General features: G+C 66.6%; 1 protein-coding gene across 1 annotated transcript; it reads right to left on the bottom strand.

The window, feature by feature from the left end:
- Nucleotides 1-1,751: 1,751 nt before the first annotated feature.
- Nucleotides 1,752-21,429, bottom strand: KCNQ4 (potassium voltage-gated channel subfamily Q member 4). Its single transcript, XM_075173436.1, has 15 exons — nucleotides 21,179-21,429; nucleotides 11,481-11,571; nucleotides 10,615-10,741; nucleotides 10,332-10,507; nucleotides 10,130-10,255; nucleotides 9,909-10,046; nucleotides 9,656-9,751; nucleotides 9,317-9,405; nucleotides 7,882-8,037; nucleotides 6,714-6,758; nucleotides 4,623-4,840; nucleotides 4,401-4,503; nucleotides 3,992-4,123; nucleotides 3,680-3,815; nucleotides 1,752-3,553 (listed from the first exon to the last, which is right to left on the bottom strand). The coding sequence occupies exons 1-15, from the start codon at nucleotides 21,427-21,429 to the stop codon at nucleotides 3,335-3,337; spliced, it is 2,103 nt and encodes a 700-aa protein (XP_075029537.1). The 3' UTR covers nucleotides 1,752-3,334.
- Between the last annotated feature and the right edge of the window lie 241 nt (nucleotides 21,430-21,670).

Genomic DNA, 21,670 nt, shown 5'->3' with positions numbered 1-21,670 from the left:
GCCCCTGCGTGTCCCTGCCGGCCAGGCCTGTCCCCACACCGGGGAGTGGCAGCCTCTCGCACACGTAAGGGAGCCAAGGTGGAGCGGGGTAAAGTCCAGCCAGGGCACCTTGGGCCCACGTGGCCGCGGGAAGCAGAGCCGAGTGCCATGGGCTGGCACGCATGCCTGCCCTGCCTTCGTCACCACCGCCTGCGGCTGCACTGGGGGAGGGAGAAGGCCCCAGTGCCCCTGAGCCCCACTGCACTGAGTCCTGCAAAGAGTCCGACCCAGGTGGGTTGTCCCCAGATGCCCCCCGGCGCAGCAGGGACACGCACAAGCTCTGCCAAGCTGCACCCATTGCACAGCACTGCCATCCCCATGGGGCGCAGGGTGAGCGCCCTTGTGATGCACAACTCCACGGCAGGGTGAAGACCCCGCTGTTGCGGAGATGCATCCCTCCAAACCCACCCCAGAAAGCCACCCAGCTGGCTGGGGGAGCCGGGCAGAGGCCGGTGCAGTGCCGCCCCGGCACAGCTCGCTCACACGGGACTTTCCGGGTGCTGCCGTGTCCTGGCTCCCCTTCAAAGCCTCTGCTTCAAAGCAGCCCCGGGGCTGCACGCGAGCCGGACGTGCGCAGCGCCGGGGGTGGCTGAGGCTCCCCAGGGATCGCGCCCCGCACGCCAGGTGCTCGGTGGGGCCGGGGGACCGGAGTCACCCCGAGATCCCTGTCCCAGCAGGCTGGGGCAGCTCTGGGGGCAGCAGGGCCGATGCAGCTGGGGCAGGAAGGTGCTGGCCCCCGCAGTGCTCGGCACAGCCCAGTGCTCTGGGACAAGCCAGGAACGGGTTTGTTGGCAAGAGGCAGCCAGGAAAGGCAGGGTCCGACCTGCAGCAAGCCCCAACTTCCTCCCCAGCCAGTGCTGGGGCAGGGCGGCGCGGAAAGAGGCCACCCCCAGCCCCCCGATACTCGCAGGCTGGGGGACACATCATCCCTGTGGGGTGCTGGCACACGGGGCTGGGGTGAAGGCTTTGCCGTCCCTCGAGGGGTTGTGGTCTCCTGGGGAAGGGGGCTCACACCCCCGCCTTCCCTGGGATGGCCCTGGGGCCATCGCAGCGTCATCCCCACTTGGGGACACACCGTGACACTTCTAAAGAGGCAGACGGGGCATGGCCCTTCCCGCGGCAGCGACCCTCCCAGCCAGCCCCGGGCTCCAAACGCAGGGCAACGGGCCCCTCTGCAGCGGCATCAGGCCTGCAGCCCCCAGGCACGCAGCACCATGGAGCTGGGGAGGGCGATCGAGCCAGAGCTGGGACCCTGCTCCCATGTCACGGGGGGTGACTATGGCTCGAGGGGAGCCTGGGAGGGAGCAGGGACGTGGCCGGACGCCTGGGTCCCCTGGCCGGACGCCTGGGTCCTCCGGCCGCGGCACTCGGCGGCAGGGCTGGAGTGCCACCTCTCGGGAGAGCCGGGAGAGAGACAGCAGGCAGGCAGGCAGCCTCTACTCCAAATTTTAATGAAACAAATAAGTTAATAAGTTAATCAAGTGAGGTAACTACCGCTGGCTGGGGAGGTCTGCGGGGACCAGCCAGCCTCGGGAAGGGTCCTACGAGTTAGCTCCTGCGTGCGGCTGCAGGCAAAGCTCTCGCATGCACCCTCGCCCCATGGCCGGGCACCCACAGCACCCACACACCAGCCCACCGCCTGTCCACTCATGGCACCCGGCTGTCCCCTCGTGCCCCCACGGCCCGGCCGGGGACACGGGCACCCCCGGGGCGAGGGGAGGGGGCCGGGGTGGTGCAGGAGCAGGGAGGAGGCTGCGAGCGGCTCTGGCACGGCCCGTGCTGGCCACATGCACTAACAAGGCAAGAAAAACGAGCAGGGTCGGGGGTCCCCGCTGCCGGGAGCAGAGGCACAGGGGGGCTTGGGAAGGGGGGGTGCAAATCCCACAGTCCGAAGCCCAGAGAGGGCAGCGAGGGGCTCGGTGGGTCCTCGCCAGCCCAGGACAGATCCCGGCACCACGGCCACGCAGGTGTCGCCACCGAGCCCTGCAGAGCACCGAGACCCCCGGGACCCCCCAGCTTGGCAAACTTTGGCACTACCACGATCACTTCCAGCCTGGCTCAGCCCAGTGCTGCGGGACTGGAAACCGGCCCCAGGGCTGGGGTCGGGACAGCAAAGGGGAGTGGGGCAGTGCAGGAGCCGCCGTGGCTCTGCCGTGAGTGGCATGCAAGGAGGGGGGCATGCAAGGAGGCATGGCCCCTCTCTGTCCCCACTGGGCAGTCACCCCCCAGGCCCAGCCCGTGGTCCCCGGGCCATGGAGGGGATGGGGACACGGGGAGGGACAAACTGAGCACCGCAGGACCCAGCAGGGAAGGAGTCCTCTAAGCAAGCGCAGGGGCTGGGACACGAGAGGGAGGGATGCTCCTTGGGGACCACTGTCCCCATCGCCTGTGCCTGCACCCCTCCCTCCTCCGCAGCCCCTGCCCAGCCTCGTGGCCCCAGGGCCACCCTCGAGCGGAGGTTTGTCACCCAGCTCCGGGCCCCCACGGGCAGCAGGATCCAGCCCTGTGTGCTGGTAGGGGGGTTTGCTTATTGCCTATGTCCCCACGGGTTGCTCTTCCCGGGGCTGTTGCATATTAAGACATTATTGCATAAATATATATATCTCTCTCTCCTATATATATATTGCCCTGGGAGCATGCACGGGCAGGCAGAAGGCTCTGCTGTGCTTCTAGAGGTGCAGCCGCGGCTGCAGCGCTGCAGCCCTGCAAGCAGGGAACCAACCTGAGCAGAGGAAGGTGAGGGGGGACAGACCCCTGCTCCCCCGCCCAGGGGGGCCCCACTGCTGCCCTGACCTGGAGCGACGCAGGTAAAACTGCTCTGGGTTGTGCCCCAATGCCCCTGCTTGGCACTGGCAGCGGAAGGGAGATGGAGCCTTGCATAGCTGGCGGTGGCCCTGGCTCGGCTCCGGGGCCCGGGCAGGACCCCACTGGGGAGCTGGACATGTCCTGAGGGCTGGGGTACGAGCCAAACCCCAGGGGACGGGGCCAGCCTGGAGCATCCCCGCCATGGCTGGGGAGCACTCAGGGCCCCAGGAGCTGGAGGGTCTCACCCCCCCGGGAAGGGCAGGAGCATCCCAGGAGCGTGGTCTGGCCGTGCCGCAGTGCCACGGGCTCCCACCCCATCCCCAGAGCCGGCACCCCGCTGCAGCCGCACCCCCACAAAGGAAGACTTGGTTCAAGTAACAGGGTGAGGGATGCGGCTAGACAGGGCCAGGCGATGCCACGCTGCTCCCACGTCCTGGCATCCCGTCCCACCGGCTGCACGCTGGCAGGATCCGTCCCGCTGCCTCCCCGCTCAGTCCATGTTGGCACTGGCCGACCTGGAGATGTTGAGGGTCTGGGCAGAGATCGAGATGTCCTCGTGGTCCACGGGGCTGTGGTAGTCGGAGGTGATGTCGGGCTCGCAGGGGGGCACCTGCACGGCGGCCAGGCTGAAGGAGTTCACGGAGCCCTTGCGGAGGCACTGGGAGTAGAGGCCGAGCAGCAGGTCCAGCTTGTGCTCGATGGACTGCACCTGCAAGGGCGGGCAGGGCTGAGCGGGTCCCTCCCCGCGGGGAGGGGACCCGGGGGTCCCGGCTCCCCCATCCTGCAGGTGCCGAAGGGACAGTGACATGCTCCCCGGTGGCCGTCCCCTCCTGACCTGTCTCTCCACTTTGACCACGCGACCCATCATGCTGAGCTCGTCCACCAGCTCCGTCTCCAGCGCCGGCTTCTCCCCCTTCTCCCGCATCTTCTTGTCCGCAGTGAGGGCCCCCCTGCCCACAATCTGGTCCACGCTGGCAGGAGAGAAGGGACACAGCCCATCACTCCCAGCGGACCAGAGGGATGGGGACGGGGCTCTGGGGACATGTCCCACCCATCACGATGGGCCAGCACCCCACCCAGCGGGCATGGCTAGTGGTGGGAGACCCAGGGGAGCCCAGAGCCCCCCACCACCATTGGGGCAGCTCACCGCATCTGCAGGCTCTTGATCCTGCCCAGCATGTCCAGGTGGCCGGCTGAGTACTGCTCGATGACGTCCTTGACGTCGTAGGGACGCAAGGTCTCCTTGAACTTCCTCTTGGCCACCAGGAACTTCAGGATCCTGCAGGGACACCCGGGCTGGCTGCAGGGCACTGGGAGGACCGGGGGTGCCCGGTGCCGCCGTGCTGGGGGAGTGATCGGGGGGCACATGCACAGCACCAAGGTCCTGATCACTGTCCCCACGGGAGGCTGAGCCAGGAGGCGTCCCTGCTCCCTGCCCGGCTCAGCCACCGCCATGGGCTCTCCGGACACATCCACTCGTTCCCGAGGGCTGAGAGCTGCGGCGGAGCTGGGATGGCAGCATGTACGCTGGGGGACGCGGGAGGGGACAGTCTCACCTGACAGCCCGGATGAGGGTCTTCACTGCTGGCATGATGTCCTCGAAGGTCAGGTCACAGTGGGAGCTCTTCTCCTCGCCGCTGTCCTCCAGCGGGCAGTCAGCTGTGGGTGCCAAGAGTGGGTGGATGGCAGAGACCAAGGGCTGTGCCACCCAAAATGCCTGCAGCCCCCCAGTGTGACCCCTCAGCCAGACCCAGACCCCCCCAGTCCCCAGGGCTTACCCTCGACCGGGGTCCGTGGCTTGAGCCTCAGGGATGCACGGAAGCGGGTCCGGTCGTTGAAGCTCCAGCTCTTCTGCACCTTGGTGGGGCTGGAGGCCTCGGGGACATCCTCGGTGCTGGGGGAGCGGTGCAGGGGGGGCCCCAGGTGCTGCCTGCCCCGGCTGCCCTGCCGCTGCGAGTTGCTCAGGCGGATGCGGTCCTTGATGCCCATCTTGTTGCTGCGCGGGAGAGCGGGGTGGGCAGCGTCAGAGGCGAGCGGGCGCACAGGGACGGGGATGGGGACAGGGAGGGGAGCGGATCCCCGCTGCGGGCGCACACGGTGCCCACCGCGGTGGGAGTGAGGATGGGGGTGGCTGTGCCGAGCTCACGGGGAGCCCCCGGGATGTGATGGGCACGAGCCAGCCAGGCCAGGAGCAGGCGGTACCGCACGCCCGTGCAGGAGCAGCTCCGGGGTTACTCCTTTAAACACCTTTTTTTCCCCCGAGAGCAGAGAAAGGAGGAGACAGACGGACAGGGAGAGCGGGGAGAGACAGGTACGGCGGCGGTGAGGACACGCAGCAGAGCCACCGGCAGAGCAACCGGCCCCGGCCCCGCGGGGAGCAGCCCTGCTCCTGCCCCATCCCCGCTGGCACGGGGCATCCTGGGGCACCCGGCCTGGCCCCTTCATCTTCATCCTCCTCCTCCTCCATGCTGCATCACCTAATTCAGGCTCTGCTCCGGCGAGCGAGCGGAGCAGCCCCCCTCCTGCCCTTACATGAGCTCTGCTCCTGAAACCAGCTGCTCGCTGGGTCAAGGGGGGAAACAACAGGCATAGTTTATGTAGGACCTACACAAAAACACCATCTAGTGCTGCCTTTTGTGTGATGTGGGACCACAAGCACACCTTGGGACATGCAAGAAGGCCAAGCAGACGCACAGCTCCACAAGAGGAGGAAGCCGAAGCCACGGAGGACGCAAAGCAAACCCCACAACAGGCTCCACCAAACCCCGGTGTTTGGGGAGCCTCCTGGATTTCCTGGGCCAGGAGTCGCAGGGCAAGGCAGGGGTACAGGCAGGGCACTGGGCTCCCAGCCCCTCCCCATGCAGGTTGCTGGCTGGTCCCGGGCAGGCAGGGCTGCTACAAGCCCCTGCGGCCGGCGGCATGCGGCGCTGCCGGGCTGCGCTGGAGGACAGGAAGGGAGGTGTCCCGGGGGACCAGGCTGCAGGACAGACACGGGATGGGGTTTATCCAAGTGCCTCAGTTTGCTGTTGTTGGACTTGGCAAGCCCAGCACGGCCAACGGACCAGGCTCATCCATGCTGCACAGAGGGGGAAACTGAGGCAGGGCTAACTGTGGGAGCCGGTGGGGAACGGTGGGGAACAGCGGGGACAGCCGGCTCAGCCCAGGCCATGCACAGACCCCTCCGGTCCTGCGGAAGGATCACCCTTCAGCCTCTACCCCCTCTGCCTCGCCCCCCCGACCCCCTCCGCCCCGCAGCCAGCAGGCAGCCCGGCACGGAGCACCATGCACCCCCGGCGCTCCCCGGCCCTGCGCGGCCGCCCAGCGCAGGCAGCCGGGACGGGCAGGCAGCCGGGGCGCAGTACCTCCGTCTCCACGTGCCCCACGTCCGCAAGAGCCTCCTCTTACCACTAAAGATCGGGCTGGAGGGTCAGGGCAGAGACACAGGAGAAAACGAGAGTTAGCCCGTGGCCAGGAGGGAGCGGAGCACCCGGGGCCCCTGAGTCCCCGACCCCCCGGGCGTGCCCGCACCCCAGCGTGTGGGTGCAGGGTCCCTGCCTGCCGCCGGGGAGCATCTCCCGCTGCACCGGACCATGGTACCCCCCCTCTGCTGTGGAGGCAAGAAGCACGAGCAAAGTTGTTTGCGTAGGTCCTGCATAAACACTAACACCTGCCCCGCAGAGGAAAGTCCGGTTTCTCAGCGGCCGAGCTCTGCAAAAAAGCGGTTTGGTGACGGCACGTGGTGCCGAGCAGCTGAACGGTGGCGACCCTGCAAACACCGCTGGGGCTCTGCGGACCCCCGGCCCCTGCCCGCTGGCTGCGGGAGGACGGGATGGGACGGGCGGCGAGCGGCGGCCGGGGGCAAACGTTACCTGAGGCGTAAGCACTTGTGGGGCTGCACGTCCTCCTCCTTCCAGCTTGGGGGTGAATGGGGGCACAGGAGGTTTGGGGGGAGGTTGGGGGGATGGAGAGGATGAGGGTGAACAGGAGAGGGGAGGAGAGAGAGAAGATGAGATGTTATGAGAGGTGATGCTCACGGAGGAGATGGGGGGAGGCTCGGGCCCCCCCGGGTGGGATGGCCAGGGGGTTGCAGTCCCTCCCGCCAGCTCCCCGCTGTGCACCTGGAAACTGGGTGAGCACAGGGAGGAACCCCCAAGCCCATACTCACCTCGGGGCCGATGGGGGGAGCAGGTCCCCCTTGGCCCCATGCCCACAGCGGGACAGCCACAGCCGTGTGGCTCGGCACATCCCCACGCCGCGCCAGACCTCCCGCAGCCCCGTCTCCAGCATCACAGGGGAAACTGAGGTGCGATGCAAAAGACCAGCGCTCCCTCTCCCCACCTAACCCTGGCGCCGGCCCAGGGCTCCGCGCCGTGCCGATGTCCTGGGTGGCAGGCCAGCAGCCATGGCGGCCACACCGGGGTCTTCAGGATGCTCTTCAGCCGGAGGGGACCGGGGACACGGTGCACAAGCAGCCACCACCAGCAGTATGGCAGTGGCTGAACCCTCGTCTCTTCTTGGCAGCGCTGGGGAGGCTCAGCATTGCTGCTCCCCACTGCCACGGGCGTGGGAAGCCCACCTTGGACCGCAGGAACCGGGTTTCGCTCCTTGCCCAGCTCTGCGGCAGGGCCGGGCAGCTCCAGTCCCCCCAGGCTTGCACCACTGCCTTCGCGGGGTCGTTTTCAGCCACGCTTGGTTCCCCCGTGCAAGGTCCCGGTGCCGTACCCACACCGAAAAGGGCAGCGAGGTGGAGCTGAACATTGCAAGAGGCTTCACGCTGGTACGACAGCCCTGAGTCTGTCCACGGGGACCAAACTTGCCCCTTGCGGAGCTGCAAGCCGGGAGCGGTGCTGGCAGCCAGCGGCAGAGCGGGACGGGTGCCCCGGCACGGCACTGGGTGGGGAGCGGGGCCAGGGGCTGCTCCCCTGGGGTCCGGGCTGGCGGTGATGGGCACCGCAGTGGCACCACAGGCAGACGCAGACGAGCAGAGAGAGGCAGAGAGGAGGGAGAACACGGGGCCGTGGGGCTGCACCCTCCTACCTTTCCCCTGACCAAGCGGCAGGGCTGATGCTTTTCTGGCCAGGGGTGAAGGAGTGATAAGGCGGTGGGGCTCCGTCGGGCAATTTTTTCACCTCTGAATTCCTAAATCCTCCGTTGCGGACTCGGTGCAAATGCTCAAACATTAGGACCAGCTCTCTGGGGTTGGGGTTAAATAAAAACATGGAGAAATTAAACTTCCCAAAGCAAATGAGATGAGCAAACCAAAGCTGAGCAGAGCCGGGTCCTCCTCTGTGCAAACCAAAGCAAAATCAGAGCAAAACAAGAAGCAAAAAAAAAGCACTTTCTTTCAAAAGACAGTTTCTTAACAGCTCCGACTGGCGCTGCCAGCAGCGGGTTAAGCCAGCAGCGGGTGCTGCTGGCACCGGGAGGGTGACAGTGCTGGGGAGGGGGGTGCTGGGAAAGGGTCCCACGGAGGCTGGCCACCGGCAGAGGGGCTGGATCTGTGCTGAGAGGGATGGTTCAGGCAGGACGACCACCCTTGCTGCGGGGTGGGGACGTGGGGACCTGCCACCATCTGATGTGGGGGTCTGGGCACTGCCAGAGCAGGGAGGAAGCTCAGACCCAGCAGGGATCGAGCCTGGCCCTATCCCAACTCTCTGCTGCAGGAGAAATGGCTCCCAGCACAGCAGGAGGGGCCGGTGGAATGCCCACGCCAGGATTGCCCAGCACCACGCTCGGCGGCGATGCACAGCAAGCCGGATCTCCTCGGGGACCAGAGGGACTCACTGCCGCAGCTGCCAAGAGCCCTGTCTTTGAAAAAATAGTGAAACAGCACAGTGAATTTGTCATTGCAAAGAAACACATGGCTGGAGCGGGGGCAGGACGCACAGGCAGCGGCAGGCAGGAGGGCAGGGCTGTGGCTGGCCGCGCTGCTGGCCCGGGGACCGCACGGCAGACCCCGGTGCACTCGCTGTGATGGGAACACGTCTGGAAAAGCTTCGGAGAGTCCTCGATCCACCCATGGTGGCAACATCCCAGCGGCCATGGGAGGGCAGAGCGCTGCAGGGACAGGGCACGGGGCTCCCCACCGGACCCCCCGGGTCCATCCGCTCTGCCACTGCGCTCGGAGCCGGCTCCCGGCCGGCTGCAGCTCCATCGCCCCAGCCACGAGGTCCCCGTGGCCGGTGGCATCATCCTCTTCCCCACGGCGGTGCTGGAGGAAGGCTATGGGTGGGTGGGGTGGGATGGGTGCTGAGCGCTGTGCGCTGAGGGGATGGTGAGGATGGAGGAGGGTGTTGGGCACTTTGGCAGATGCTGTGCTGGGGCTCCGGCGTCCTGGGGCTGCTCGACCCCGCCGAGCCCTCGGTGGCTCCACATGGCCCCTCGTGGCAGGGGCTGCCCAGGTCCCTCGTCAGCCTGGGGCCCCACAGGGACCCCCCGGGAGCCCCGCAGCCCTCGCCCGCACCCTGCCTACCTGAAGGAGGGCAGGAGGCTGTCGTAGTAACACCACGTGGCCGTCAGGTACCCCCGGCTGACGTCCGTCGAGTACAGGCGCCAGGCAGCCTGCACGGGAGCGAGAGCCCGTGGGCATCCGGATCAGCTCCTGCGGGGTCGGGAGGCGAGACCCCCCCGCACCGGCCCCCTCCATCCCCCTTGGCCACCACCGGCAGAGTCCGGCCCAAAGGAGCCGGCTGCTGGCTGTGGGGTCAGGCGTTGGGGTCCTGCCTGCAGCAGGCAGGGACAGGCAGAGCAGGGCGAGGGACAGGAGCACCCCTGGGAAGGGACGGGGCAGGACACGCCAGCCCTGCGCTACCTGGATCAGGTTCGCCGCCGGAGTCCGCCTCTTCTCAAAGTGCTTCTGCCGATGCTGCTCCTGCACTTTGAGAGCGAAGCCAGAGCCCAGGATCCCCTGGGGACAGGAGGGGACGAGGTCCGTGGGTGCCGGCCACACCGCCACCGGCAGCCAGCAGAGACGGGGACCGTCCCACACAGGGGTGGATTTGGCTCTTTTCTCCCCACTTTCTGCTGGGCAGGAGGCGCGGGGACCCTCTCCCGGCCCTACTCACGGCGGGCAGCGCGAAGAAGGAGATGCCGAGCAGGGCGAAGCCGGCCGCCAGCATCCGTCCCAGCCACGTCTGCGGCGCCTTGTCCCCGTAGCCGATGGTGGTGAGGGTGACCTGCCCGGGGGCAGAGCAGGGGGAGGCCTGGAGGGAGCTCCCCCCCCACGGCCCCATCCCACCCTCCTCGTCCCCTCCCGGGGCCGGGCGGCCGCGGCGGCCGGGCTTACCGTGCCCCACCATAGGGAGTCGGCGTAGGTGGCAAACTGGACGTTGGCGTCCTTCTCAGCCAGGTAGACGAGGAAGGAGGCGAAGATGAGCACCAGGAAGCCAATGTACCAGGCGGTGATGAGCTCCTGTCGGGGCAGGGGGGGTGAGAGGGGCTCAGGGATGGGGGGTGTGGGGGGCCGTGCCGGGACCCCGCATCCTCACCTTGCTGTGGGCGTAGACGACGGAGCCCAGCAGCTTCCAGGTGCCGCCGCGACGGTCCATGCGCACCATGCGCAGGATCTGCAGGAAGCGCATGCTGCGCAGCGCCGAGGTGGCGAAGATGTTGCCCTGGGTGCCGGCGGCGATGACGGCCACCGAGGCGATGAAGACGATGAAATCTAGGGTACAGCGACAGTCAGGGGCGCGGGCTTTTCTCGAACACTCGTGGTGTGGGTGACACCGCAAGTCCCCAAATCCCTGTGCTCCCCCCAAAGCCCCCCAGTACCTATAACGCAGAAGGGTTTCCTGGCAAAGCGGAAGCGTCCCCTCCAGCCCCGGTAGCGGCAGCAGCAGCCGGCTGCCCAGACGCGGATGATGTACTCCATGCCGAACACCACGATCATGACGAACTCCTGCCGGGGAAGAGCGGGGGGGCAGGAGGGTGAGGTGGGGAGGGCAGGGGCAGGACGGCGTGGGGGGCTCAGCTGGGTGGGTGGCTTTGGCGGGGGGGGCAAAATGAAATGCTGGTGCTGAGGAGGGTGCAGGGGGGAGCGTGGTGTCCCCCCAGGGCCACCCCCCGACACAGCCCCGGCTGGAGCCATCCCGGGGGAATCAGGGCAGCGAGACGGGAGCCGCCGCCGTCGAGCCTGTCTGAGCAGCCCGGCTCTCCTACCTGTGCCAAGCTCACACCGAGCTGGGTCCTTTTCCTCCACCGTCAGCATTGTCCTCCTACCTCTCGCACAAACAAGCCCCCGTTCTGCTTACTCGCGGGAAAGTCACAAGGACCTTCCCAATTTAGTCTCCATCACTCGGAAGAACTCCAGCGTCAGCCGTTTCTGACAGTTTGGGGGAAAGTTGCCTTTTTTAGCCCCTCCTGCCCTGCCTTTTCCAGCGGTTTATGCCTCTCCGCACCGCGGAGGTCCGGCTGCGGTGATGGGCCACCCCAAGCCGCGGGGACGCCTGCCGCAGCGAGGTCACCCTGCAGCTTCTCCCTGATGTGCCAGAGAGCCTGCCATCGTTAACACCAACGATCAAGAGTGAAATCTGGGCTGGGGAAGGGGTCGGAGGGGTTTTGTCCATGATCTTGTCCAAGTCTCTTGGGGTGTAATGCGGGAAGGGGGAGTCCGAGCGACAGCCCCGCTCCCCACTTACCAGGATGAAGAGGCACTGGTTGGCCAATTTCTGGTGCTCCTGGATGGTGGAGAAGACCGACAGCACCAGGCAGCTGAAGACGAGGAGGAATCTGGAACGAGAGCGTGTCGGCACAGGCGTCAGGGCCGGCCGGGGGGAGCCCAGCCAGCAGCCTGACCCCCCCAGCCGAGACCTCCACGGCCGTGGCTGAGCCACCGGGGACACGGTTTGCCCCTAGATGGTGGCATGGAGCAATTTGGGAGCCCACGAGCAGAGGGAGGGCTGTGCCTAAAGCCTGCCCAGCCCGAGGTGGGATGCCCACTGCCGGCAGCACCTCCCTGGGCCAGGGCACCGAGCCCACGGTGGGACCCCTCCGTTCCCTGGGCACCCCTCCGGCACATGCGGGACGGTGCCCCCCAAGTCCCGTGTCCAGAGGGAACATCGCTCCCACTGGTCCCCTGTGATGGGGACCAGCCCTGCATGGCACCCGTGTGCCAGCCCGTGCTGGTGGCACAGTGTGTCCCCAGGCTGTCCCACAGGCACCGCGGAGGAGGACCAGGCTCCAGCGGCCATGGGGCTCAGTGCCAGGCTCCACCGCAGCCCTGCAGCCTCTGCCCGGGCACAACAACTGCTGCTTAAAGGCAGGGAGGGAGACGGGGGGTCCTGACCGCAGCAGGGTGCTGCTGCTGCAGAAAAGGGACCAGAGCTTCTCCTGGCTGTCCCCGGCATCACCGCCACGGGGGCCACCTGGGAACTCCGACCCGGCGGAAGAGTTAACAGGAGCTGCTCTGGGGCTATTTGTCCCCGAGAGCTCGGTTAAGACACCAGGGGCTTTGGCCCATTTAAAATTAGGAGGGGAAAAAAAAACAGACTCTGAAGCTGAAGCAAACGAAACTCCAAAAATACATTTTTTCCCCTGATCCAGCGATTCTAAAAATGGAAAGCGGAGGGCTTGTGCCACCGGCCCATGTGATGGCATGCAAAGGGCCACCGCTCTGCCGGAGCCGGGTCCGTAATGGCACGGGGGGGTCCGGGCACCCCCCGGGCACGCGGCCCCGCGGCACTGCGGGGAGGCACCGCCAGCAGCACCGGGACGGCCAGGCTGAGGCCAGCAGGGCAAGCGAGGGGACACACAGCGAGCGAGCACAGCCTGGGGACACACGCACCCACCCACTGTGGGTGCCGTGTAGGGGTGGGGGCTCTGCAAAGCTGGACATGGCACAAGGGGGCTGCCGAGTGCCCCATGCCCACAGGGGGGCAAGGCGGGTAGCACCCAGCTGAAAACCCAGCCTAAAGGGGACAGGCAGGTCCCCTTCCCCGAAACCGCCGCGAGGGGAGACTGGAGATGGGACCGATGGCAGAGAAACCCCGGGGAACGGGAGAAGGGCTGGATGCAGAGTACGGAGAAGGGAGAGCCGGAACGACAGACCACGTGCCAGCTACAGGAATGAAGGGGTCGGGGGTGTCGCAGCCTCGACACCGCCCTGCCCTCACTGCGGAGGACGAGGCTCCTCTCCCAGGCACTCCCCATCTGCAAGGCAGAAGGCTGGAGCCAATTCCTTCTCCCTCTGAATTATTAATTGAGCCCCTTTCCTCCGGCACAGCGGTTCTGCCGTTAACTCCTCCGGCAGCCGACGGCACAGCCGGGCACAGCGGTACCCCCGTCCTGCCCGTGCCGGCACGGAGGGCAGCGGTGCCGAGGGCAGGGGGCACCGAGCGGGTCGCTGGCCTCCCGGCCACAGCGCTTGGTCTGAGGAGCAGAACAGGACCTGGCTGAGCAGCCCAGGGCAGAGCCTTTCTGCTTTGTGCATCATCAGCAATAAAGATTATACAATCAGGATTTAGCAGGCAATTACATGGGCAGCGAAGCACAAAGCAGAAGAGAAGGCAAAAATCTCCCAGCCTGCAAAGATTTGTGCCTTTCGCCCCGGCCGGGGAGCGGGGAGGGGGGTCTCCGGTGCCTGGGCACACGCTGCTCCCACGGGGACGCGCTGCGGGTGGCCCTGCCTTGGGCAGCGGCGAGTCGCCGTGCCTTTGCACCGAGCCGCAGCCCCGCTCGTCACCCATCCCCGCAGCAGCACTGCGAGCAACGGGGCCGGTCGGTAAAGCCGTGCCGCAGGAGCCATGATGGAAACCTGCACCCCCGGGGTGGGGACGCCTCCCGCCTGGCCTCCCCGGCATCCCACAGGATTTGGTGAAGGATACGGGCACGGGAGGCCCCAAGGGAAAGAAACTTTCTGGGAACACATCACCTGCTAGGAATTAACTTGTAAAGCCTGGGCAAACGCCCTGTCCCGGCTGTGCCTAAGCGGCTTAGGGAAAGGGTCAGATGCCTGAAGGCAGCTCAGCGAGCCAGGATCCGGCCGTGCCCCCCGTCCCCCCTCGGGGCGGGCAGCCCTCCGGGGCAGAAGTGCTGCTCTCAGCAGCTCTGCCCCGCACCGAGGGCTTGGCCGATCTCTCCATCAAACACCGCATGATGCCGGCACTGCCAGGCTCCCCGCCGGTGTGCTCCCCCTCCCAAATTCACTGCTCTTCCCACCCACCAAGCAGGGCCAAAAAAAAAGAAAAGGAATGCTGCCAGGGAAAGCAGGGATGGGGCAGAGACGGCGGGGCAGGACCCAGCAGAGCCTCGCTGCCTCCCCGCTCCCCTTCGCCGCGGTCCCGGGGGACGGAGGGAGCAGATGCTGCTGTTGCTAAGCCGGTGCATCAGATCTCCCCAATAAACTTTCCATCGCCAGCCCCCGCCAGCCGGCAGCCCCCTCCCCAAGGGGCTCCTGCTGCCGCCCGCACACCTCCCTGCCGGCATGTGTCCCCACGCAGGAGGGGACACGCTGCCGGCAGCCTGGGCACAGGGACGGGACCCCTCCGGCTGCTCTCACCCTGCAGGAGCAAAGCCTGTCCGCAGGAACACTCCTCCCCAAAATAATAATTAAAACCTGGCGGGGGTCCGGGTTGGAGAAGGCGAATCTCCTCACATTAATCTTCATTAGAGAGGACTTTGCCATATGCTCCTGCCCACGCCGGCAGCGCGGTGCCGGCGGAGGAACAGGTGAGCCGGGAAAGGTGCTGAGCTCAGGGGAAGCGGGGCCAGGTCAGCCCCGGCCGGCGAGGAGCAGCGCCGGGCAAGGGGGCACCAGCCGGCACCCAGTGCCTGCCCAAGCACCCCCAGGCAAACGCGCTGCACCCCGGTATAGCCTGGGCAAAGCTGTGCCGCGGCACCCCGGTGCAGCCGGTGCCAATGGGACCGTGATGCTCGGAGCCTGCGCCGTGGGACGGCACAGCCCGGCCAGGCTGCGTCCCCCAGCCCCAGCAAGCAGCCGGTGTCCAGGCTGGGAAGGGGGGGGTGATGCTGGGGTATCCCCATGCCCCAGCAGGGCTGGCCCGGACCCCGCTTCGCTCTCTCCCTGCGAGGAAGCCCCGAGCCGGGAGCGCAGGCAGCGTCAGGGAGGCTTGTGCTGACAGCCCGGCAATAACTCAGCGGAAGGAAAATACCACGCGCTGTAGGATAAACAGCTCAGCCAGGGGACGAGCGAGCAAACAGCCTCTGCCGAACGGCACGGCTCCCTTCCCCGGCCAAGCCTGGCCCCACCGCGACACTGCCGGGTCCCCACGGTGCTGGGCAGCAGCACTGGGTGCCTGGCCGGGCTGTCCCCCCCCGCTGTGCCCCCGTGGGAAATGGCTGTTTGGGCAAAAACTGCCGAGCCCAGCTCCGGTGGGGATGGGGAGAGGGATGGGGACGGTGCTTCTCTCCCCATCTTGCGAGGTTCAGCTCCCCAAGCACTGTCTGCAGCTGTACAAACAGCGTGTCTTAGAAATCCCCCGTCCCTCGCCCCAGCAGCCCTTTAGGAGAGGTGGAGCAAGCAGCCTGTCTGCTCCGGGGGATATAAATAACCGGGGGTGTAGCGGGCCTGTTTGTGCCCGTAACCATGGCAGGGTCCGTCCCGCGCCACGCTCCTGCCCACGCCGCAGAGAGGAGAAGCAGAAAAGCACCGAGCGTTTCACCACGGTCAGGGAAACCGGAGCTGGAGCCAGGAGCCGGCCAGCCCCGCCGCGGCACCGGCACCACAAACCCAGCACACGCTCAGACCCCGGCCCCAACCCGGTTATCAACGCCGGGAGAGGAAAGGTGCTGCTCCGAGAGCCCTCCCCGCCCCCAGACTCGGGGGTTCCAGGGGGGTAAGGAGGACAGGGTGTTTCCAGCGCCCTGACAAAGGCTGCAAGCAGGGCTGGGATGACGAGCCCATTTGCAGGCTGCATGCCTCCTCCTGCAGCCTGGTGGCACCCACGGCAGGGACCCAGCGGCACCCACGGCAGCAGCTCCAGACGACGTCCCACACCGCATGGGAGCCGATGGCCCCAACACCTTTGTGCTTCAGTGAGCGGGAGCCAAAGCCTGCGGACGGCATCACCCATCACCCTTGCACTGCATGTCTGCGCCCCCACGTCACCCACCGCCCCCCAGCCCCGCAGTCCCCACGGGCAGCACGGTCACAAGGCTCCTGCGGCTGGTGCCAAGATGCTCACACGGAGCAGCCGAGATAGTTTTGCTCTTGAATCATCTGGCAAGAAGCTGGTTTAAGGGGGGGAAAAGAAAACCAGCGTGTTTTCAGATGCACCTCCCGTGCCCGATGGGCCTTGCACCCCAGGAGTGGGATCGGGGCCGCCCCCACCCTCCAGCACCTGGAGGCTCCCCAGGGGACAGGGACCTTTGGGGCACAGGGACACGAGTGGCCCTGAGAAGGTGAGGCAGGCTGAGACCCCAAACACGTTACACGGGGGGCAGAGGGGGCAGGTCCGGGCGCTCACCCAGCCCCACTCCCACCCTCACCCCAGGGGCGGCTGCTCCGAGGGATAAATAACCGAAGCAGCCGAGCATCGCCTCTGCACCCCCCGGCAGCGGGGCTTCCCTCCGCCCTTGCCAGCGGGGCCGGCAGCCTCCAGCACCCGAACTGGCACCTCCTGCCCCAGGCTGGGAGATCTGATGGGAGCAGCAAGAGGGGAAAGGAAAAAAAAAAAAGAAGAAAAATCAATGCAGAGTTTCACGTTGTGCCGAAGTCACTTAATTTTATGCCCTGGTGACACCGCATCAGGCTGGGGAAACTGCTGTGCCGGCTTCTCTTCCTGCTGGCATTTCCCCCAAATGCAGCTCCGGTTTCAAGCCCGGGCAAGGTGAGCGGGGCCGGCCCCGGGAGCAGAGCCCCCTGCTCGAAGGGCACGGCTCCGGCCACAGCAGGGCACAACCTCCCCAGCCCCTTTTTTTTTTGGCCATGCAGACGCAGCAGCTGGATAGGAAACCACCACACCAGCCCCCGTGACAGCACGCTAAAACCCTGGAGCTTCACACAAGAGGTTTTTACCAAGCAGGCAGTGGAGAGCCAGCACCGAGCAGGGGATGAAGCGATTCCCCTGCAAACCCTCCAGGGCTCCAGCCCCTCGAACAGCCCTGGGGTGCGTTGGCAAGGGCTTGGGCTGGGGCTGCTGCAGGCACCGACCACGGCGGCAATCCCCAGCATGGCGGGGAAAGCGCTTTCCCGCTTACCAAGCGGTGATGGAGGGATGCGGCGAGATAGGGGAGCACGGCAGAGCCGCCGGCCCTGCAGCGGGGCCAGGCTGCAGCGGGGGGGGCAGACCCGTCCTGCCCACCACAGCCCTCTTCTGTAGCAGGATCTGAGCACAGAGAAGCTCCGGGAGAGACCGGCTGTCAGCAGCCTGGTCCCCGGCCAGGAGCTGGCCGGTGCATGGGGGGGACCCGCCAGCTGCTGCCTGCACCCATCACACCCCCACCATCCCACTGCCCCGAGCCAGCGGGATTTCCCACGGCCCCGAGGCGCCCAGCCAGCCCCGAGCTGAGGAGAGCCCGCGCCTGGCATCGCTCACCCAGTGCCGGGATTGCCCCGGGGCTTTTCTGGGAGCTGCCACCCCTCTGCCCCCGCAACGTACATGGGCACCCAACGGCACAGAATGCACGGCAAGGACGGGGGTGCCATGGGACAGGCCCGAGCGATGGGCACCCTGCGAGCTCCGCGCTCCCATCTCCTCCTTGCCCCAGGCACAGGGCGACACGTTCACGAGGTAAATAAACCCCCACCAGCTCAGCAGGACCCAGGGGAGATGCTGCCACGAGCAGCGGGTGGGGGGGTGTCCGGCTGGCCCGGCACAGGGGACAGTGTTTCAGGCAGAGGATTGCGAGTTGTTTCTGGTGCTGCCAGCTCAGTCTTCCCTAATTTGCTCCAGGTCAAACTGTTCTTTATTAAAGCATTCCTCTAGGAAATGGGAAAGTGCTGAGCTGAGCCTCTGGTGCACCCAGCAGTTTCATAACCATTGATAAGAGCTCCCAGACCCCGGTTTTCATCGGGGCAGCAGCACTGAGAGCCACTGGCCATGTGCAGGGGCTGGTAGATGGGGAGGAACAGCTTGAACTGGAAACCTCCCCAGTGCAGCTCCAGGCTGCAGGAGACCCCTTGGGGGGCAGCCCCCGAGCTGGGCTGGCAGCGGTGCCCGTGCCAAGGGCAGGAGCCCGCAGCAGGGCAGTCACCGACAGCCATACACCACTAAAGGCACGAGCTGGGTCCGAGACCAGCCTTCCCGTTTGCTTAAGAGGTGGAGATTGGGAAAGGAAGTTTTTATTTGCCTTCTGGCTGTAAAGCCTTTAGGTTACCACTCTGGTCACACTCCCAGATTTGCTCTGTAAGCTCCAGGGCTAGAAACTCTCATTTCAAGAGGGCAAGGCAGAGCTTTGCAAGCCCAGCGAGCCGGCTGAGCCCAAGCGCATGCCTCCACGGTCCTGCCATGGTCAGCACGGGGCTAGAGGGGATGGGGTCAGCTGGCCAAGACCGCACGCCTCAGCCCCGGCTTTAGACCTGCACAGGCACCCACTTTCACACCATTCCCTTCCTGCAAATGCTGGAGCACAGGAACCCACGGGGACACCCAGCCCGGGGGGCTCCAAGGGGCTGCGAAGCCCCGGCAGAGCCCAAGGGCGGCCCCGAGCCCCCGCAGCCCGTCGGGCAGGGCTGCAGGCAGGTGCCTGGCCCGGCTCGGGGGCTGCAGAGATGGTGCAGCCCCCAAACCATCCTGCAAGGTGGAGCAGCACCAGCCCAGCCCAAAGCGGGGGCTGGAGACGGGAAGCTATTCGGGATCAATTTGCCGACAGAAAGAGACTGAACTTGTCCAATAAACGGTATCAGCTCAGCCCTGCTACGTGCTCCTAGACACTAAACTGCTCAGGGGAGGGAAGCGCTTCACTTCTCAGCGGGTATTTCCATTTTAGCAGTTTTCAGCCCTGTCTCGGAGCCAGGCTGCTCGGGGGGAGGCCGCGCACAGCCGTGACTCAGAGGACGGGTCCTGTGACCAGCGCTGCCCCAACCTTGGGCGACCTTGGGCCATGGGCTCCATCTCACCCGTGCCTCCGTCTGCCCCAAAGTGGGGGTAACGCCTTCCTCCTCTTATTTAAAACTCGGTCCTCAGCTATTGAGGCACACAAATCATTCCCGAGAACTTCAACATCTAGCGCTGCAACAGCTTAGCAGCTCCCATCTGCTGCGGGAGAGAAGAAAAAACTTTGAAGAAGCCAGAAAGGAGCAACATTTACAGGAAAGGCTTCACGAACACACGTCCACACCTTGCACCCACTGCAGCATCTTCCCGCAGGCCTCGGGGGGGTCCCCAGCAGGTCCCCCACTGCAGCATACCTCAGCCATAAAACTAAGTGTGCAAATGGACACAAGCCCTCCCCATCCCGCTAAATGCTTAAGACGTTTTGCTCCTGCTATCGACTGCTGCACGTCTTGCCCATGCGGGGCAAAGCCCATCTGCCAAGAGCTGGGGACCGGGCACGGCTGGGGTGGCAGAGGAGGGACCCAGGGCTTGGTGGGCTCTGCAAGGGGAGCTGCTTGGTCCGATGCAGCTGATTCTGGGGCAAAACACATGCAGGTCAGGAGGAAGAAGTGGTGGAGGACACTGGGGCACACACGTCTCAGCCGTGAGATGAGCAGGGGCATCTCTGTTCCAGAGCCCAGCGAGTACCTACACAAGAAAGTCTGATCCCCCTCCCCTAGCAGGAGGTTTTGGCTGCCATCGTTAATTCCGTGCAGGAAAAGCTCTTCCGAGGGCAGTATTTGCAACGTAGGTATTATTGCCGAAGCACACTGCAGAGGTGTCGGCAGGCATTACAAATGGGCCCCGGGCTCTTCTCCCAGCTCCCCGGGGAGCTCAGGTGCCCTCTTACCCAGTGACAAATTCATCCTGCCATCTCAATGTGCTAACTGAGGCAAGACCCACTTTCCTGCCTCTTAACGAGCTCCAGCTCGCACACCCCACTAACAACTCAGCACCATGTTACTGCTCCTGAAAGCAGAGGGAGAGGCAGTTTTTCAGCTCATGCCGAGGGAGGGTCTGTGCCCAGCCAGGCCGTGGGGCACAGTGCATGTGCCTGGCACACACGAGGCAGAGGGGGAAACCACCTCCTTCCCCATGGCTACAGCTGGGTAGGGAGCAGTGGTGTCCCGGCAGTGTCCCGGCAGAGCACCCGGAGCAGAGCAGGGGTCCTGAGTCAGGGCAGCCAAAACAAACCCCCGGCACGGAGCCTCTCTCTCTCCCCGCAGCCTCCGGGTGTGTTACGGGCACCGCAGCTCTGCAGCCCCGTTACAGCCCTCTGAGCAAACAACCCCAAGGGCCTGAATTTGTTACTCGGCCCCGAGCTGAGCCCACACATGTCGGAGAAGCTCCTGCTTTGCAAAAGCCATTGGATGCCCAGGTCTAGCAAGGAAAGCCGGAGCAGCACCACACTGCCCGGGAAACCACGTTGAGCCAGGGCAGGGAGCAGACGCGCTCCTGGGAGCATCCCAGGCCTCGTCTCTGGAGAGGGATGTTTTAGTGCTGCGGATCAACACCAGCCGTGACCCAGGAATGGGCACAGCTCTCGGGGTACAGCAGCTGCTGACAGCTTGCAGGGACAAGAACACCCATTCCTCACCTTCCTCCATCCCATCCGGGCACAGCTCCGGGGATGCTGGGCTGGGACCGCTGCTATGTCCCGACGCTGCTACAGGTACCCGAGGGGACCTGCCCTGTCACCCCTTCAGGGGTCTCCTGCCTTTGGGGCTCCCCACGGGCTCGGAGACCCCAGCCAGGGCCCCGTGTGCCAGGCACACACAGTGAGGGGACAGCAGCGGAGCAGGATGGTGACCCAGGCCCCGTGCGGGTGCCACCAGGAAGGGGCTCACTGCACCCGGGCCACCCCGGAGACCACATCCCATCCCCCGGGGACGGGCTCACCTCCTCGCACTGGAGCTGCTGGCACAAATCGGCCGCTGGACTCGGCCCCCGCCGCAGTCCCGGCCCCGCGCTCGCCCCCCCGGGCTCCCCGCTCGCCCCCCCCACGGCGCAGCCGGTGGCGGAGCTCCCCCAGCGCGCTGCTCCCATCGCACCGGCCCCGCTGCCGGGCCGGGACCGGGAGCAACGGCCGGAGCGGGCACCGTCGGCGCGTCCCCCCCCCCGCCAAACGCTCACGGAGAAACTTCTCCGGCGGAGCCCGGCGGGCCGGTGCCCGGGGCCGGGGCTCGCTCGGAGCGACGGCCGCCCCGCGGCTCCTCGTTACTGCACCGGCAGCGCCCGGCCCCCGCCGTCCCACCGCGACCAGCCGCCCCGCGACCCCCGGGACCAGCCCCTGAGCGGCGGGATGCGGGAGCCGGCAGCCGCCCCGGGACGCCGGTACTCACATGAAGACGTGGTAGACGAAGGCCCACCCGCGGGGCCGCTCCAGCACGTTGTAGAGGCAGTTCTGCAGGCGGCGGCGGCAGCAGCGCTGGGGCCCGGCGGGGCGGGCGGCGGCCCCGGGGCGCGGTCCCGCCAGCAGCCCCCGGCGGCGGGGCGGGGGGGTCCCGCCGGGCGGCCCCGCGCCCTCGGTGCGCACCGCCGTCAGCGCCGCCGCCGCCCGCCGCTCCCCGCCGCCCGCCGCCGCCCCGGCCATGGCGCACCGCCCCGCTCAGGGCGCCGCCGCCCGCCGCATGGCCCCGGCCCCGCCACCGCGGGACCCCCGCTCCTAGCTCCGCTGGACGGCGGCTCGCACCGCCCCCGAGCAGCCCGGTACCGCTCCCCGCTGCCACCTGCCTTTAGCTGCCCGCCGCCGCCGCCGGGCCCTCCCCCCGCCGCCGCCCCGCCGGGGCCGGCCCGCCCCGCCGTACCTGGCCCCCGCCCCCGGGGCTCCGCCG

Source organism: Calonectris borealis, chromosome 25 (genome assembly GCF_964195595.1).
Source record: "Calonectris borealis chromosome 25, bCalBor7.hap1.2, whole genome shotgun sequence".
NCBI classification, from domain to species: domain Eukaryota; kingdom Metazoa; phylum Chordata; class Aves; order Procellariiformes; family Procellariidae; genus Calonectris; species Calonectris borealis.
This window is presented reverse-complemented; position numbering and strand designations above follow the sequence as displayed.